This window comes from Lampetra fluviatilis, chromosome 17, assembly GCF_964198595.1.
Source record: "Lampetra fluviatilis chromosome 17, kcLamFluv1.1, whole genome shotgun sequence".
Taxonomy (NCBI): Eukaryota; Metazoa; Chordata; class Hyperoartia; order Petromyzontiformes; family Petromyzontidae; genus Lampetra; species Lampetra fluviatilis.
The window spans coordinates 10,376,454-10,395,151 of NC_136291.1; the positions used below are offsets into that span (position 1 = coordinate 10,376,454).

Here is an 18,698-nt window from a genome sequence, read left to right on the forward strand (position 1 = left end):
TGCTGAAATTTTGGGTTCGAATCCAGGTACAATCAAAGAAAAGTAAGGAGTCGATATGCACGAGTTACAAGGTACACTGGAAAAGAGAGGATAGGTGACCGATTCTGGGGGCTAATACCTTGCCAGGAGACCCAGACGTCATTACGGAGATCCTGGGTACAATCTGCATTGTGGCTCCCCATAAGTAAACCGGATTCAAGTATATTTAATAATAATTGTTTTTCTATAGCGCAATTCCCACAATGACTCAAAGCGCTTAGGTTGTGGAGAAAAAGGCTGTACAAACAGGAGAGTTTAAAAAATATTTTTTTTAAAGCATAACACTCAAGATTCCCGAATGAACCAAGGAAGGGAATTTCACAATTGCAGAGCCTGGCTGCAAAAATCTCAGTCTCCCATAGAACAATATCTGAACTTTGGAATAATCATCAGACCAGACTCACAGATCGAAGAGGTTTCCACAGTGGAATATAAAACTAAAGCTTATCGGCAAGATATTTAGAAGTCAACCCATCAAAGGCCTTAGGTGATGGGACCAACAACCGAGTGCCACCAACGACTGCATCAAGAAAATTGTGGCAACATTGCAGCTCTAATAACGAAGAAAATAGTGTTGACCAACATACAACGAACACACCGCTGTTGACGGAAGGGCCTCAATACAGAGCTAGAGAACCCTTCGGGTGTATTTGGCCTTCTCTTTCATGCCTGCCAATGGACTGTGGTGCGGCCATCTGGAACGCTCTTTGTTCAGGAAGCCAATCGAGCTATACACTATTAAATAGAGATTGAAAACTAATTTCTTTACAATCGTTTTGGGTTTAGTTCGTTGTCCTTCCCCCCGCACCTCTGAATTAGCACGGTTGGCTACGTACGGCGCGAAATAAATTCAACATACATACGGCAGAGATTAGGGGCCTCCATTTAGTACGTACGCATGGTGGGGAGAGGGGGGGTTAACCCAAATGTGTATGCTTGCGTATGGGGGGGGTGGGGGGGGTCTACTGCCAATGTACGTACACATAGGAAACAGGGGGGGGGGGGTGAAGCCTCGATAATTATTCGTCTACATTGGCCTTCAAATGAGTCAGATAGTCCGGCGGTGGACTATCAGTTTCCTTAAACACGTCAATATTATTAATCCTTGATCGTTTCTGCACTAATTAAATATCTGCCGTTCTATAGAATTGGGGGGGGGGGGGGGGTGCGTCAGGCGTACGTACGCAGGTGGGGGGGGGGGGGTGTAAAAAGTTTGCGTGCGTACCAGGGAGGGCTCAAGTTGACAGATTTTTGCGTACCTACTCAATGGGTGGCCCCTTAAGAGCGGCTCCCAGTATGCAGCACGTGTTGTGGCGCATCAAAGGTCACCGTGTGGATGTCGGGGGTTCACGTGAACATGATGCCGCTAGAGGGCGCTATGGCAGTACGTCCAAGTCACGTGGCTTATATAACCCTTGTTTTTAGTCATTAACAAGGCTTCAATCGTGCCTCCACCAGCCTTAGGACACAGCACAAGTGGTGCTTCAACAAAACAACAGCTATCTTTTGTAACGTAGTGTCACGTGCTTTATTCCAGACGCACGCGTCACATTGACAGATTGACTTGACGATGCTTGCCTCACCACCGTAAACACCACGCGGTACCTTTGACGAAACCTTCAGTGAATCTATCAGGGAATTGATTAGCCGTTAACAATCTCTATGAATAACAATCTTAATCTGTGTGTCTCAAAAACCTTGAGGGTCCTTCACGACAAGGTAGAAAGCTGAAATTTGGTACATTATGTAGCTTTTAGGACACAAAAATGATAAATATGAAAATCTGAGATTTTTTTTTTATTTTAAGGCCCCCAAATCTCGATTTTAAGTGCCGCATAAACATGTTTGTGAGTGTCATTCAGAAACCGGTTAAAATAAGATTGCAGGTTTTTTTCCTTTGATAAAGCATTAAACGGAAAATAAAATTAAAGTGAGAATCATTCTTCTATCTTCTATGTTTGAGATATTTTGGATTAAAGGAGTTTTGAATGAAAAAAATACGCATTTTATGATGTTCAAATCCAAATGATTCGAAAAATGCAATAAGATACGAACTTCTCCTCAGAGTGTTAAGTTCATTCGTTTGTGTTCTTTCTTATAAAAAAAAACTGAATCTTTCAATTTAGCAGTTTCCTATGGGTACGTCTTTAAATATAACAAGTTGAATCAAGTAGTCAATAATTATGTTTTGCCGAATAAAACTGAGTAGTTGCTAGTGTCTGATCGTAGATGAAAATTGTACGAAAAAATCCTATCAGGTTAATTATTAAAATGATTGAAAATGTTTGCCTGGTGAAGACAGGCTTCATGAACTAGTTACAATATATGGATGAAGTAGTTAGAACGTGCAAGCACTTTTTGGCGTGGAAAGAAAAAAAAATACTGCACCAAGTGAAAAACCACGTACACTACAAGAGAACGCCCAAACGCTGCACATATCCCTTTTATCAAAACCTATGCGCTGTACCAGCTCGTAAATCAAGACACTTCCTTTCCCTGGAGGTGGGAGTCTCAAGCTGGGCCCAGAACTGGGACATCAGTTGCATAACCAGCTGGCTATCAAAAGCACGCAACTTAATAGCCGCCAATTTGTCTCCAAATGTGCGAGCAGTTATGCAACAAGGAAGTGAAAACAGAGAATTCGGGATCGTAGCGAACAATCACAGCCGTGTACGTGATGGGATACTGTCACTCCTAAATCGATGAGCAGTCTCATCTCTCAAAAAACCACGCAACTGCTCACAACATGTTGCAGAGACATCTGCATAGGAGGGCAAATCCGTGCCATGCAACCAAGCTACTCAAGCGACCCGGCTTCAGACTCCACCTGCGAAGTCAAGTCAACCCAAGTCCCGATCCACTGCATTACAGGCGTGCCGCAAGGTCAGAATGTGCCGCAACACCAACATCCCCAAACGATAAACAGTATTTTCTGACAGCACACGAGATTTGACAGAAAGCGATCCCAAAATGGATGAAGAACACCAAATTAATGATTTCATTTGACAGCGAACATCTCGCATCGTACACACGGGTTTAAGTTGCCATTGTGATTATTATCGCATGTAGTAAGTGACGATCTAACACTCAACTAGCTTCAGTCCCCATCTCCAGACTAAGCGGCGCTGGGGGGCTGGAGAACACCTCCGACTATCGGAAACGTGGCTTGCTTCGCGTTCAGATTCCGTGTTGGGGGGGGGGAGAAGCAAGCCATGTTTCCAACATGCATTCAACGAGTACCACCTCGTGGGAAGTCAACAGTGGTTGTGGTGCAAATCAGCCCCTGCCGTATAATTTCGTGTCCTTCTCCCACACCTCCAATAACCACGGTTGGCTACGTAGTGCGAAAGAAGTTCAACATACGAATGCGCACTGTTGACTCGGCAATTATTTTGCGTCCACTTGTGAGTCAACGTTAAGCTTCACCCTTCAATGCGCTAAGGACGCAATTGCTTATCAATTTCTAAACTGACAAAAATGGGACACCTGGCAGCTCTCATTAAACTTTACATGAACCCCCCCTCACTGCCACCAAGGCTTGGATACAGCCATAAAGGTCTAGAAATTCATCTCATACGTGGCAAAAGGTATTAATATTAATCATGGGACCTTTATGCCAGTAGAATACCATGCAAAATAAGAATATATTTTACTCTTTTTTGGCAATTAAAACACGTGTTAAGATGTTCAAACACCAAATAGAAACCTTTTGCAAGGAATAAAGTCTGCATTAAAAACACACGCACACACAATTGTGGCAAAACATGCAAACACCTTCTGATAATATACGCATTGTCCTTGAAACAGATTGACCTACACCAGAAACAGCCTTCTTTATGGCCTAGTCTCACCAATGTCAGACCAGAGAACGCCCATAAACCTTGTTTGTCGTGTTCGACATCGTATTAACGGGAGCATGCGCGGCGGTGGCGGCAGCTCGCCGGCGACGTTACGCGGCCCGGCGTTACACACACACACACACTCACTCGCGAGCATCATTAATGAGCTGCCGGTGGGGCTAAATTAAGGTTCACACGCTCCCGCTACCAAACCGGGACTTCTGTCACCCTGTCCCCCATCTGTACAAGCAGAGATCAGAGACCAAACACCCTTCTTTCCAACGGAGGTATTAATGCAGACTTTAAAATTGACTTCAAACAAACTGCAGGGATTCATATTCTCAGTTCTTTCGGTAAAGTCACAAAGAAGGGAAATAATAAAATTATAAAAATAAAACAATTAAATTGTCATGACTTTTCGATTGCAACACAAGCAATCATCATCAGGTGTGAAAACCACAGCAAGACATTTTGAAAAAAGGTGGCGGTTTTTTCAAATTTTCTTGCTGTGGGTTTCACACCTGATGACGATTGCTTGTGTTGCAATCGAAACGTCATGACAATTTCATTGTTTTATTTTTATAATTTTATTATTTCCCTTCTATGTGACTTTACCGAAAGAACCAAGAATATGAATCCCTGCAGTCACGAAAGCTTTAAATAGAAATTTAAACTGCAAGCTGTAAACTTGCTATTTTTCTCCATCCTGTGAAGTGTCGTCAACCTTTTTCGGACCAAGATCACCGCTGTGGTTGATGAGCCTAACAAAGAGGTGCAGGAGAGAGTACCGTGTACGAGAAGGGAGACGCTCGGTGTACATAGGAAGCAACTTAAAACCATTGCGCGCCAAGGTCAAATCTTGCCGACACTACATCAACTCCGACAAATGTGCGCTCCCTTTCCAAGGCAGCAGCAGTAAATAGGCCACTTATTTGTTACCCCGCGGATATTTTGTGTCTGTCCATCAGGCTGTCCAAAGGACATACCACACACATTCTGGCAATATCAGCAGCAAACACACCTTCAAAAACGAGCTTTTGTTCCTACTTTCTATTGTTGAAAGCGTTGATGCATTAGCTTTGTCCATCAGCCTGTGACCGTGTCACTATTACGAGCATAAAGATGATCCAATATGAACGAACCCGCAGTGTGAATGTAGTGTTGCCATGTGAGATTCATCCGATTGAAAACCGGCCACAACGATCGCAGGATTAGCCAAAAACATCGAGACAAACATTATTTGCAAATATATATTTGCAAATAATAAATTCCGATTAGCACGGTTGGCTACGCACGGTGCCAAAGTTCAACGTACATACACACACACATTTGGCCCGGAGATCTACCTGTCGACTTACAAAAATCGCAAATTAAATAGTTCCAGAGACAAAACGCATTGGAAAAAAAATATCGCAACAGGATGCATGCGCAATTTCCCCCCCACCCCCAATTCTTTTTTTAACTCTTACCGTTACGTTTCTCATCGGAGCGATTATTGCCCGTGCGTTAGAACGAGTGTGCGTGTGGTAGAAGCGTGTGTGTTAAAACACGTGCGCATGGGCGCAAACTCTAGCATTTAAAAAAAAGGGTACAGCGCGAGATGTCTTCCAGCAAGAACACGGCACTCCAGCTCATCGTCATAGGCCACTCATAACGTTCCCCTGGCCGGGCGTTGTTTTTGTTCGCTCGCGCGCACGCACACATTCACGTGCGTCCGTTTGTTTGCGTGTTCTTAACTCCCTAGGAAACGCCTAACAAAAACAGAACCTCCCTTAATGCAACGGTCTGCCCACTCGTTTCCCTCAACAACGTGCGGCTTTAGATTAAAACAACTGGATGGAAATGCTTCAGACAACGGTGGACACCAGGGAGCTGCAAGGTGGTCAGAGTTTGAGTGCCCGTCCAATTTTCGCACGCGCTTGGGCGTTGCCCTCGCGTACGAGCAGCGAGGTCTCTCCAATTCCCTACCACAAGCTCCACTAAAGAAAAAAAGCAGTAAACCGGACAACAAAAAACTCGAATCTTGTCGAGGAGTGGTGTCCACCAACCCGTGATTCTTGGGGCCCACATGGATGTGGGAAGTGGTCCGCAGAACTTGTTGCAGATACTTGGGAGTTGTTTCACAAAGATCCATCATTTTTACTGCCGGTTGTTTTTTTTAGGGTTGATGGACGTTCATGGCGTCCAAACAGATTGGGCACCACCAGTCAAAATCTACCCAGGCTTTGTGATTAACTGCGAATAACCAAACCAAAATAGAGATCGATTGTAATTTAGACGATCACATTAATCCCGCCCCCTCTTCTCTTCACACCGGATTGGCTCACAAGTGATGGCACCACATTTATCCCTCTATTCAAGACCGGAACAGGAGGATTTCTCCACAACTTTGGCTGCCGCCTGATGAGGCTGGTTGTAATGACCTGCAAAAAAATCGTACTAGAATGGAAAATGGTGTGAACTTATTCAACAACACACGAGTGTTGCTGAACTAATAACGAACATGGCATGTTTTACATCATGGGACCTTCTTTGCCAGTACTAAAATAAGAAAATAGGTTTCCCCCTTTTTTCTGGCAAAAAAACAGTTGTGTTAAGATGTTAAAACACCAAACTGAAACCTTTTACAAGGAATCATGTCTGCATTAACCGCAATACTTGTGGTCAGAATGCAAACAAAAAACGTACTCTGATAATATATGCATCGTCTTTAAAACTGATTGGTCCACACCAGAGACAGCTTTCTTTTGAGCCTAGTTTCAAAACGGTTCGACCAGAGGACACCAAAAGGCCTTTATAGACAATGCATATATTATCAGAATTCGTTATTTGTTGGCATTCTGACCACAAGTATTGTGGTTAATGCAGACATGATTCCTTGTAAAAGGTTTCAGTTTGGTGTTTTAACATCTTAACATCTGTTTTGTTGCCAGAAAAAAGGGGAAAACCTATTCTCATTGTATGTTTCGTTTACGTGACAAACCTTACGAATTAGCGGTGTCAGGTGGTGGCAGTTTTAACGACACATTTATATTTACGCGATCTAAACAAAACCTCTATTACAGATATACAATTTTTATGTTGAAATTAGAAAATCTATTCAAGTTAGCCAAGTGTGTCATTAGAAATGCGAGCGATATCACCGCTATGACACCCCGCGGTTGTCGTCACACTTCATTCAAGAGACGCAACGAGCACTTCGACCGAGCGACGCGACCGTCGTCCTCCTTAAAAAGACAAAATTGGAGAAAGTGGGGCCCATCATACAGGGACCCCAGTTGAAAAGAGCCCTTGGGGACTCGGCGAGGCTTCACCGGGTAAAATACTTAAGGCACATGTTCTATGGTTCTTTTGATAAATTCACGTAGATAAAAAAATAAGAAAAAATAAAGTGAATAAAAAAATATTTTTTGTATTCACCTCTTTTTTTTTCTACGTGACTTTACCAAAATAACAAAAGAATATGAATTCCTGCAGTCACGAAAGTTTTAAGTCACTTTATGGCACATGTTGTGCGCGCGCGCGTGTGTGTGCAAGTTTGTCGCACCTCTGCGGTCGGCCATAGCTCCTTGACGACGGTCTCTATCCTGTGCACGACCTCGCGGCGCATTCGCTCCTCTGCCTCGCCTGGGGACATGTACGCGTAGAAATCCAGCACCTCCTCGTGAAGGCTGCGCAAACACAAGAGGCGGCCCACAGTCACTTAAATCACTCGCCCCGCACCGTTTGTGGTGGTGTGTGCATGTGTGTGTATATGCCTAGGTCGACTCAGCCTCAAATGAGTACCTGGTGCGGTGTGTAAACATTGCCACTAGGGAGACAAAGGCGGTTGGGCGTGGTGCTGGCCACACACCTCCTCGTGTACCGTTCCGGCCTTCATAGGTGCTCGCTAACAGTACTTGCCCCTACAGTCTGTTAAGGCTATACGGGGGACGTTTGTCTTTGATAGCGGACAGAGATCCCCCATATAGCCTTAAACAGACTCCTAGGGCAAGTGCTGTTAGCGAGCGGTGGTGTCGCAGTTCACGCGCTGCGCTCAATTCCCGCTAAAAGCCAACGCGGGTGACAATCATCTGAACTGGTCCTGGGCCTCCCCTAGGTCGATTTAGCCTCAAATGAGTACCCTGTGCAGTGTGTAAACATTGCCACAAGGGAGGCAAAAGTCACCAGGCATGGTGCTGGGCACATAGGTGCTTGCTAACTGCAACTGCCCCAAAAGTCTGTTGAGGCTATACGGGGGATCTTTGTCTTTGATAGAAATAGCCGATATACACAGTGTGCATTGGAACGTCATATGCCGGTCCATCCTAGTCCATTATATCAACACCTTTGTCTTCCCTGTGATCTAATCCCAGAAAACCTACCTCTGGCACAAGTACCACAGCAAGGAATGGTGATCTAGTCACTCTCAATGCGCATACAATACTGGCAAAGCGAGTTTGATTGGTGGCAATAGCCAACACGAGTGGTGTCCGAAGCCCCCTTGGCAATCCGCTAGTTCAACTCGGCTGCATACAAGCACATTGCAGAACCAGTAAATTTCAAAATTTGAGAGATATAAACTCAGCCAGGTGTGGTGCTGGCCTCATCATCCCTCATTAGCGGTGCTGCTCTAAACAGGTGCTCACTGATAGCATGCCTAACCAATCAAGAAGACCAATAGAATTTACTTTTTGGACTTGTTTAAGACATGTAATACAAAGCATACAACATCACGCAAAGGCTGTACTGTGTTTGATATCGGTTGCCAAATTATGAAGCCACTAGAAAATCTCAAGGCATCGTAATAACAAATTAATAGGATTCTTGAATTTAAACACGATGCCAAATCACAAAAGATCATCGAATTACTGTGGGGGGCTGGTGGGAGGGGTTAAATATGACATGCCAAATATAAAGCACATGTATAGTTGCAAGTTCAAAGCCCCATCACGGGTCAATGTGGCCTGGCATACCTCTGGTGTTGATGAAAATAATTTTCCACACAGGGTGGGAAGTCAAACAGAGTCATTGATGTGGAACCTGGAATCTCGAACACTGGCTCAAGGAGGAGCGCTGCTTGCCAGTGCAAAGCAGGCGCGATTTTACTTTTAGTTTCACATCAAATCCGACAATGTGCCAGTGGCGCCTCGTTCGTTGCAGTAGCTCATTCCCAAAAGGGGTTATTCGGTGTCAAATCCACGCATGGATGCGCATTTAATCTCACGGGTCGTAGGTTACGCGAGGTGACCATCAGCTCTCGTCATCAAAGAGGCCCAAACACGCCGCATTTAACTTGAAAGCCCCTTTTCAAAAGCTTTCAAACGACACCTCTTCAGCCAATATCAGTGGGGGCCCAGGTAAACGGCCACGATGATTTGACGCAGAATCATTCTGGCTTGCCAGCCATCACGTTTACACGTAGAATGTGATTGCAATGGCATTTTTGTGTCATGGTAACTTAGACTCGTGATTTAATTTAACGCTTGACGACACATTAACACCGAGGTCAATATCTGCCAATATTTTGAAACATTTTACGACGGAAGCGATTTGATGCTACCACGCCGTGAGTTTTAGCAAGTCAACAATGCTTGAAGCACCTCCCCCCCCCCCATGACACAGAGACCGCTGCAGAGTTTCCCCTCGTCCCTTGTAGAAAAGCCTCCTACCCCCCCCCCACCACTCCCTCAGACACCTTATCAGCCAGGTGAAATATAATTACATTGGTCGAGATTATTTGATACCCTGAGACCGATCAACATTGTGTCGTAACGACTGGACATATGATTGAAAATTTCGATTAAAACTGCAGGCATTAGAGTGTGACCTGCCCAACCTATTATACCGAGTAAATTATAACCTTTCTACATTGGTACTACAGGTTTCAATGCAACACAATGACTGAATAATGTGCAATTGTAGTATTCCTACTGTGAAAGTGCTGCACGGTTTTAACTATTCAACCTCACGGTCGATTCCTTGAAATTACACGATTCAAGTTGCGATTTGATTCAAGGATCAACATTTTTTCCCCTTAATTTTTATCATTTAGTCTTTTTGTATGCACCTCTTCTGTTTGTACTTTTACCTGCTTCAATAGCCCAAGCGTAACATTCACATATAATTAGCAAAAACTGCAATTAATGCACCGACCAGCATCGTAAAATATGGTCAAATAATTCCCGCTGCTGCAGTGGATTGACAAAGGGCTGTTACATGTACATTTGTTGTAAAAGGTTGATATCAATCTATGATGAAAATCTGAGGTGTATACTGAACTTCTTTCGCACCATACGTAGCCAACCACACTAAAATCGGGGGTGCGGGGGAAAGGAAACAAACTAAATATAAAAAAAGCAGTTCTAAAGACCAAATCATCATGTGCCCCATGTCAGAGTTCAGACTCTAAGAAAGGAAAAGCAGGATTATAGCACCTGAATGGGGGACTACACGGGAATATCAAATGTTGTGGTAGCGTGATCAATAGATAGAATCCAGGAACAAATTGAATCTATTCATGTGGAACTTCAAGTCACCCCTCTTTATGCATGGATCTTACTCCAGTTCTCAGCGAGGCTTTCCTGGGTAAATAAGGGAATTGATTACATATTTAATTATCATGAATCCTGCGTACCATGATTGCAACAACAAAAAAATCAATTCTTGGATCGAATCGCGACCCAAAAATATGCCAATGCAGCGAATTTCAAGGGAAGCCAAATGTTGCCTTCGGACTAGTGAGTGCTAAATCTAGACTGGCTTGGCACCGCTCAAACACTTTGCTCAGCATTCCACTTGTAGTCTGGGGCATGTGTACTATGGGTTTCAGGACAATTCAGGAGGCATAAAACCGAATAACTGGATTCTGTGGCTGGTTAAATCTCCCATGCACATTAACCAGTGCCCTGGCTTAGACCTTCAAAAAATATATTTACATAAAACATTTAAAAAATACCAAGGGCATCATTTCCATCTTCACTCTAGGGGCACTTTTCTCCAGACTTCACGCAAAAAAAGGGCACCGTTAAAAACAGGCTCACACGCACTCATTCACTCGTGACAGGTGAAACCCCACAGAGACAACGGTGGATAAAAAGTCCCAAACTGGAATAAGGATGGAAACCTCATTACAGACCTACAAGAATAATATGCCGAAAATTCTAAATTAAAACTAAGTTAATACCTTTTCCTTTGCTTCCCAATTATTTTGAGGATCATTTGTAAAAATAGGGATATGGTTTAATGAACTCTCAATAGTCCATGGGCAAGAACAGAAATTGGTAACACACGAAGGCAACAAAACTTTAAAAGTACCAATTTACATGGCCAATAATAGTAAAGTATTCGATAACGCCATTAATTTAAATGGTTCACGTAATTCATTGTTGTTGGCAAAAGAGAAATTGGAACCACTCGAATTATGCTATCTCAAAATGGTACCGGACAAGTCCAATATCTGCTCTTGGGTCATGGACCATCAACCTTTTTATAAAGAACCGAACTGGATAACGGCTTCTAAAAGCCATTGCATTTGTGCTTTCCAATTAAAAGACTCGAGGTATACGGTTAGAAACAAATACATTTTCCTCCCTGGAAAGAGGAATCCTAACTTCAATAAAAAAACATCTTGCAACATTTTGTATCAGGAACATTTAAAATCAGTCTTTGGAACACAATGGCCAATTGTATAAAATACATGTGCCACCAAGTTGCATAAACGACTCAAGTTTTATATTCCAATGAAACTGGCATGAGTTACACGACTAAGGCAAACAATCCCCAAGAGGTATTATGTAACCAGCAACTGAAGTGGAAATCAACCGAACGTACCTTTTAAATAGCGGTAAAATAAATACTTACAGTGTTCTATTTAACCAAACGGAGGAATTTCGTATGTTAAATGTTTGCTTGTGAACATCATATTTGTAATGAAAGCGATTTAGCACAAACAATACATTAACATTGACAATGGAAGTCTACGTAAAAAAAAACACTTTACTGGTACTGGCCAAAAATTTCAATGCTGAAGAATTATTATTTACAAATGACTAAGCTGGGATCACACAAACTTGGGAAGGAGCCTCCTGAAAAAGTGTCGAGAGGACTTGGCGAGGCTTTCCTGGCAAGGCAGCGATGAGTGTTGTTACTTGGTGCTGCTCGTGTTTTATGGTCGAAAACAGCATTTAAACGGTGGTAAATAATGTAGTCGCGGAAGTTTTTGGCAATTAACATTGGATTGGTGGCAGTGTTGTGGTACCTGGTGGACAATGCAAGTGACAGCGATTGAAGGCAGTGACAGCAGTATAGCTTTCATGGTTGTGTTAGTAGATTGTGGTAATGCTGGAGGATATGTCACGGTGGTATTGGTGGTAGAGGGGGCTGGTGGTTATGGGTGATTGCGAGTGACTGGAGGAATGGTAGTTTGCAGTGGTATTAGTAAATGGCATTGGTAGTTCCTAGTGGTTGTGGCCAATAGGTAGTAGCAGTTGTCTGATTATGTAACGTTCACAGCTCAAATAAACTCATCTAAAACCGGTCACTTTAAAAATAATAAGCCATTTTACTTTGAAACAAAAAGATAAATGCTTCAGCCAACTGGGCATCTTCAAAACATATTTCCTGAAGATTGAAAAGAGACATTATTCTCATTTCAATGACCGATAAAACAGACGGAGTTTCACTTTCAAAATCAACCTGTTGTTGTTCGTGATGATCATTCTTTTAAGAAGTCGTTGGTTAGCAGAAGTGGTTGAGGATGGTTCATATTACTGTAGTTGTGGTTGATGGTAGTGGTGGTTGTGACAGCATCATTTATAGTAATACTGTAAACTGCAGTAGTTGACAGAATGTGGAGGGGACCTGGGCATTATAAATTCCAATTTTAGTATTTGGAAGTTTCAGCGGTGGGTGGTTCCGAGTGGATTATATTTTGTTGGTATTGGGTTAGTAGCGGTGGATTTACGAGTTGTAATGGAGGGGTAGCAGTGCCAGTGGTTTTGGAATTGGTAATAGGCAAGTCACACTGACAGCTTTAGGTGGTGTTAGACGGTGGTTGATGGCAACAGTCACTAGACGAATGAACCCTGGCTGAAGATTACCCGAGACTCGCTGGTGATGGTTATTGAGATGGAATGAAAAATTCATTTGTTTAAGTAGTTAGTGGGTGGTTTCAAAGAGCAGTGGTTGGTTAAAGTGGGAGTTCCAAACAGAACAGTTTATTTAGAATTGCCCTGGGAGCTAATTTAATCGGGTTTCGAATTCTTGGGTAGTAGTAATTGTTTCTTATGAAGTAGTGTAGCAATGCACGAATGTGGTCGAAATTGACGGTGGTGGTAATTAGGACAAGGGGACTAATGCTCGGGGTTGGTAGTTCCGGCAGCAGCAGTTAGTCGCGGGTAATTCTTTGTGGTGGAAGTAGTTGATATCGATTGTAAGGGAGACTTGGGAATGATTTGCGGTGGTATTGGTTGGTGCCTAACGGTAGTGGTAGATCGCAGTGAAATTGGCATTAGATAAGCGTTAGTGGTGATGGCAGTGATTGATAGTGACAGAATTCATGTGGGTGGGTGCTCAAACCGCATCAGTGGCGAGTTCGACTGCAAATGATACTGCTCATAAAATTGGTGAATAGCACTCTGCAATCCTCGAAAAACACACACACACAAACAAAACGCCACATCCAACACACATCACGGCATGTACAATAATTCTAGATCTGTCATAACCACACAGACACCACACACACACACGACAAAAACACAAACGCACGCGTCAGCAAACATTCACCAACAACGGAACGGTGGCTATCACCACAGCGCGTGTGCCAGGCTAGATGCACTTTTGAAACAACGCCAACGGTGGCAATTTCAATGGCAGGTCACGGGACAGACCCATCGATGTTGCTTGTTAAAGGTTAACCGACAGACAACCGACGGGTACAAGACATTGCCACGGCGCTTGTGCCAGGCTAGGTGTACTTTCGAAGCCACGCAGACTTGTGGAAAAGCTCAAATGTCAGGTCACGGGACAGCCCCATCCATGTGCTTGAATGTTAACCGACAGACAACGGACAAGAGAGAGACACGACGCCGCCGCCACACAGCGCTCGTGCCAGGCTAGGTGCACACCGTTGGACACACAAAAACAACAGCAACAACAGCAGGCAGACGCACCCGCCAACGCCTTCGCTGTAGTCCCTCCGCTTCCACGGGGTGCAGTAGCCGCCGCCCGCCAGGATGCGCGCGTTCATGCCGTAGGTGCTCGCACGGTTCTCCCGCGCGGCCCCGGCAGCAGCGGCCGCCGCAGCGCATCCCCAGGCACCTCCACCACCTCCTCCTCCACCACCACCTCCACGGCACTCGCCGCCACTGCCCTGAGACGACCCCGAACCAAAGGCGGCGGTGGCCACGGTCGCGGGGCCTCCCGGTCCCGCCTCGCCGCCCGGGGCGAAGCCGTTACGGGCGGGAGGCAGCAGCAGCAGCGGCGGCGGTGGTGTGGCAGAGGGAGCGGGAGGCAACGAGAGAGTCGCGGCGGTCACGTCCACAGCCGCTAGCCCGAGGCCTCCTCCAACACCTGCCGCCGAAGCGGCTCCAGGCGAGGCCGGGGAGTGCGGGGGGCCCGTGGCCGCTGGGCCGCCCTGCGTGCTCTCCCACACGTGCATCCACAGGGTGCTGGCGGGGCCCAGCTGCTCCGGCTGAATCCACGAGATGCGCGGGTCCATGATGAGGATGACGGGGAGGTCGGGCGGGGAGAGGAGAGAGCGGAGCGGGAGCGGGGGGACGACAACTCGGACTCGGCACGAACCGTCGTGGCTCGGCCCGCGCCTTTGCGCCGCAGATCGGACGAGGCGAGCGGGCGCCGCGGGGTTGGCGGTAGTCACGGCGAGCGGGCGCCGCTTTGCCCCGTGCCCCTGCTGCTGTTGCGGCTCCTCCGAGGCGCGTCGCGGTGCTCGGTGGTGGTGCTGCTGCTGCTGATGATGGCGCGGGTGGGAGGAGGAGGACGACAGCATCGACGGCCCTCTAGCGGCGCGGTGACGTAGGCGGCCAGCGTGATGACGTTTTATAGCGGTGACCTGCGTGGTGTCGTAATCACGCACGCGGGCCGTTCGTGCGTTGCTCGTTAACGTTCGTCGGCGCGGTGACGCCATGACGCTCGCGGGTGTGACGCGATGACGTCATGACGCTCGCGTGTGCGTGGCGACGTCATTTATCAGAAACGTTTCGCGTGATGTAATACGCACGGGGGCGTGCGTGGTGACGTCGGCTCGTCAGAAACCCGGCGTGGTGACGTCAGACGCACGAGCGAGCCGGCTGTTGTGGGTGACGTCAGGGAGACCTGGTGGGGGTAGGGGGTCAAGGGAGAATGTTGTCCAAAGTTGTTGTTTGGATAAACAACGACGTGATAATCGATGGCAAGAACGGGCAAGCTGAGATTCTGTTGTCAAATGGTAATGAAGGCCAGGGAATGTTCGAATGACTGAACAGAGAAGACTGCGTAATGTCCATAATGAAGGGATTATATTTTATTTTTGTTGGGTTAGATCTCGTAAATATAAACACAAAGCAACTGGAATGTCACGCGTATGTATGTCACTGTACGTTGATATGTTTTCGCTCCGTACGTAGCCAACCGTGCTGCTATTCAGAGGTGCGGAGTTGAGGGGGAAGGACAAACTGAACACTCAAAGCGGCACAAGTTTGCGACAACACCGAAGTTGGGATTCCAAGGTTTTCATTAGCAGCTCCCCAATTAGTCGATGTGGCGAATTACAGTGGTAAATGTGACCCTGTGCCACGAATCTTAAACCGAAGATCCATGGAAGGGCGAAGCGAATGTCAATCATCATAATTGTTTATTTAGACTGGAGGAATCCGATGAGCTATGAAGATTTTTTTGTACACAAATCTTCAGTTGAATTTGGCCCGTCCCCTCAGCGATGTCCAGCGTCAACCCACAACGCGTGCCACGCGAGCCACAAACTCGTATATGGGCATTTGTACTGGTAGGAACCTCCTGGTTACACCAGCCCACAGGGGATTATTGTGTCCGTCGTGCAGGGAGGGTGGGGAGGGGCTGGGTGAGGAGGTGGGGGGTGGGAGGGGTGGGGCTGGGTGGGGGGTGGGAGGGGTGGGGCTGGGTGGGGAGGGGCTGGTCACCCCGTGGTGCCCTTATAAAACTCAACGTTTAACCTACTCACGCCGGCTTGTGACCGCCCTCACAGTCGGGCATATTTGCGGAATACACCACGCCCTGGCCGTTGACCCTGGCCATTGACCGAGCAACCTAACGTTCCTACCAGCTCCCTCCGCAGGAATGTGTTTACATCGAATAAGTAAGCTGGTTGTTATCAATAATGCAAAAAAATATATATAAGAACCTTGGTTATTTTAATATGGGGCCATCCATTTAGTACGTACGCGTGGAGGGGGGGGTTAACCCAAATGCGTACGCTTGCGTAGGGGGGTCTCCTGACAATTTACGCATAGGGAACGGGGGGGGGTGAAGCCTTGATAACAATTTGTCTACATCGGCCTTCAAATGAGCCACAGTTGAGTGTCTTCAGCTGTGAGACAACAAGTCCTGCCGGGAGAAGTGGGACTGTGGGAGAGGTGTCACTCGTGTGCCACCGTGCCCCTGACTGCAGCTATCACGCAGCTCAGCAACATAAGTTGCCAAGGTACACAACTTAATTATTTAATGTAGTCGACGGTGTCTGTTTGCTTAAACACGTTAATATTATTGACAGATTTGTGCGTACCTACTCAATGGATGGCCCCGAATGCCTCGGGTAAAAGAGACGGTGGGAGGGCATTCCAGAGGGGGGGGGGGGGGGAGCAAGTGCGAGAGAAGAGGCAAGAGACATATGTTCTTAGGTTTTTTCGGTAAAGTCACGTAGGTAAAAAATAATAAAATAAAATAATAATAAATGAAAATAACTAAATTATAAAAAAAAGATAATAAACGAAAATAACTAACTTATTCTTTTTTACCTACGTGACTTTACCGAAAAAAACCCAAGAGTATGAATCATTGCAGTCACGAAAGCTTCAAATCTAGAGGCAAGAGACAGGTGGGTGACAGCTTTATGAGTAACATCATCCAGCAGTGGATTGAGCATGGGGGAGGAGGGGGGCCTTCATGTCTGCGTGACGTCACAATCGGGCAGAGAACGTTGCGCCTACGTCATCCATTGACGACGCACGCGCCCTTCAAACGCTGCGACGTCGTTTGACGGCTTTAACCGCTATGACGCCATCACGCGCGGGTTTGACTCTATTAGTATATTTTGGTACTGGCAAAGGAGGCCTTATAATGTAGATGGTTACCCCGAGCTCTCATTACTCTGATAGTGCATTGTCTTTGAACTGTGCGCCTTTTGGCGTCATCTGGTCGAACACCAATATGAGACGAGGCTCTAAGAAAAGCTGTCTCTGGTGTGGACCAATCAGTTTCAAGGACAATGCATAAATGATCAGAGTATTGTTTTTTGTTTGCATTTGACTGCAAGTATTGTGGTTAATGTGAACATGATTCCTTGCAAAACGTGTCAGTTTTGTTGCCAGAAAAAGGGGGAAAACCCTATTGGTATATTTTGGTACTGGCAAAGGAGGCCTCGTGATCGGTTTGACTTTGTCGGAGACGCGAGCTTCGTGGTGACGTCACGCGGTCACGTGCTGTGCCCTCCCCCCTCCCCTGCGCGTGCGTCACTGAACGGTGCGGGGACATCTGGTGTGACGTCACTTGATGGACGGAACAATTTGAAAGAGGCTGCGTGACAGGGCTGCTAAGGGGCCGTCCATAAATGACGTCACGCGATTTTGGAAGATTTTTGACCCCCCCCCCCCTTCGTCACACGACGTCACAAAAAGTCAGAACCCCCCTCAAATATGACGTCACAAAGCTCTGCCCCCCCCCCCCCCCCAATTTTTATTTTTAAAACATGCTTCAAATAACTTTAAACTATTGCCATTGTAGTGCGTATTTAATGTGGCGCTGCACTCTGATGTTGTAGGATAAAAATGTATTAAAACGTTTATTTAATTAATTAGAACGTGTTGTTTATATTTATTTAAAGTTGCGCATTTTGATGTGACGTCACATTTCTCAAACCCCTCCTCCCCCCCTCGTCACACATCGTCACAAATGTCTGACCCCCCCCCCAGGTGTGTGACGTCATTTATGGACGGCCCCTAACTGAAGCGAGGTGGATTGGATGCGTACGGGCGGGTGGTGGCGAGTTTAACGACACATTTGTATTTACGCGATCTAACACCCTCCCCCCCCCAAAAAAACATAATTATTATGGACGAGGTGGATGAGTCACGTGACAGGTAATAAGGGGCCGTCCATAAATGACGTCACACACCTAGGGGGGGTGGGTCAGACATTTGTGACGATGTGTGACGAGGGGGGGGGGGGTTTGAGAAATGTGACGTTCCATCAAAATGCGCAACTTTGAATAAATATAGACAACACGTTTTACTTAATTAAATAGACTTTTTGATAAATGTTTTCTCCTACAACAGCACAGTGCAGCGCCACATTAAACACGCACTACAATGACGATAGTTTAAAGCGATTTGAAGCATGTTTTATTTGGGGGGGGGGGCAGAGCTTTATGACGTCATATTTGAGGGGGGGTCTGACTTTTTGTGACGCCGTGTGACGAAGGGGGGGGGGGGGGTCAAAAATCATCCTCACGATCCATGGGCAGGTGGCGCGTCGGTGTCCACTGCACATTTCGTCGTTTCTTTCCACTTTGTGCCAATATGCTCAAGTTCGTGCCACATCTCTCTGGAGCCAAATTCTTGCGTCATCGTCGAGGCACGCTCTGTCAGA

At 46.1% G+C, this 18,698-nt stretch overlaps 1 protein-coding gene across 1 annotated transcript in view; it reads right to left on the reverse strand.

Annotated features, from left to right (window-relative positions):
* Positions 1–14,902, reverse strand: part of LOC144936930 (terminal nucleotidyltransferase 4A-like) — a 45,206-nt gene extending 30,304 nt beyond the window's left edge. Inside the window, exons 1-2 of the mRNA XM_078864170.1 lie at positions 14,033–14,902; positions 7,426–7,549 (exon numbers count right to left, since the gene is read on the reverse strand). Of these exons, the coding sequence (XP_078720296.1) occupies positions 7,426–7,549; positions 14,033–14,868 (960 nt within the window). The 5' untranslated portion in view covers positions 14,869–14,902. The remainder of the gene's footprint in view (positions 1–7,425; positions 7,550–14,032) is intronic.
* Between the last annotated feature and the right edge of the window lie 3,796 nt (positions 14,903–18,698).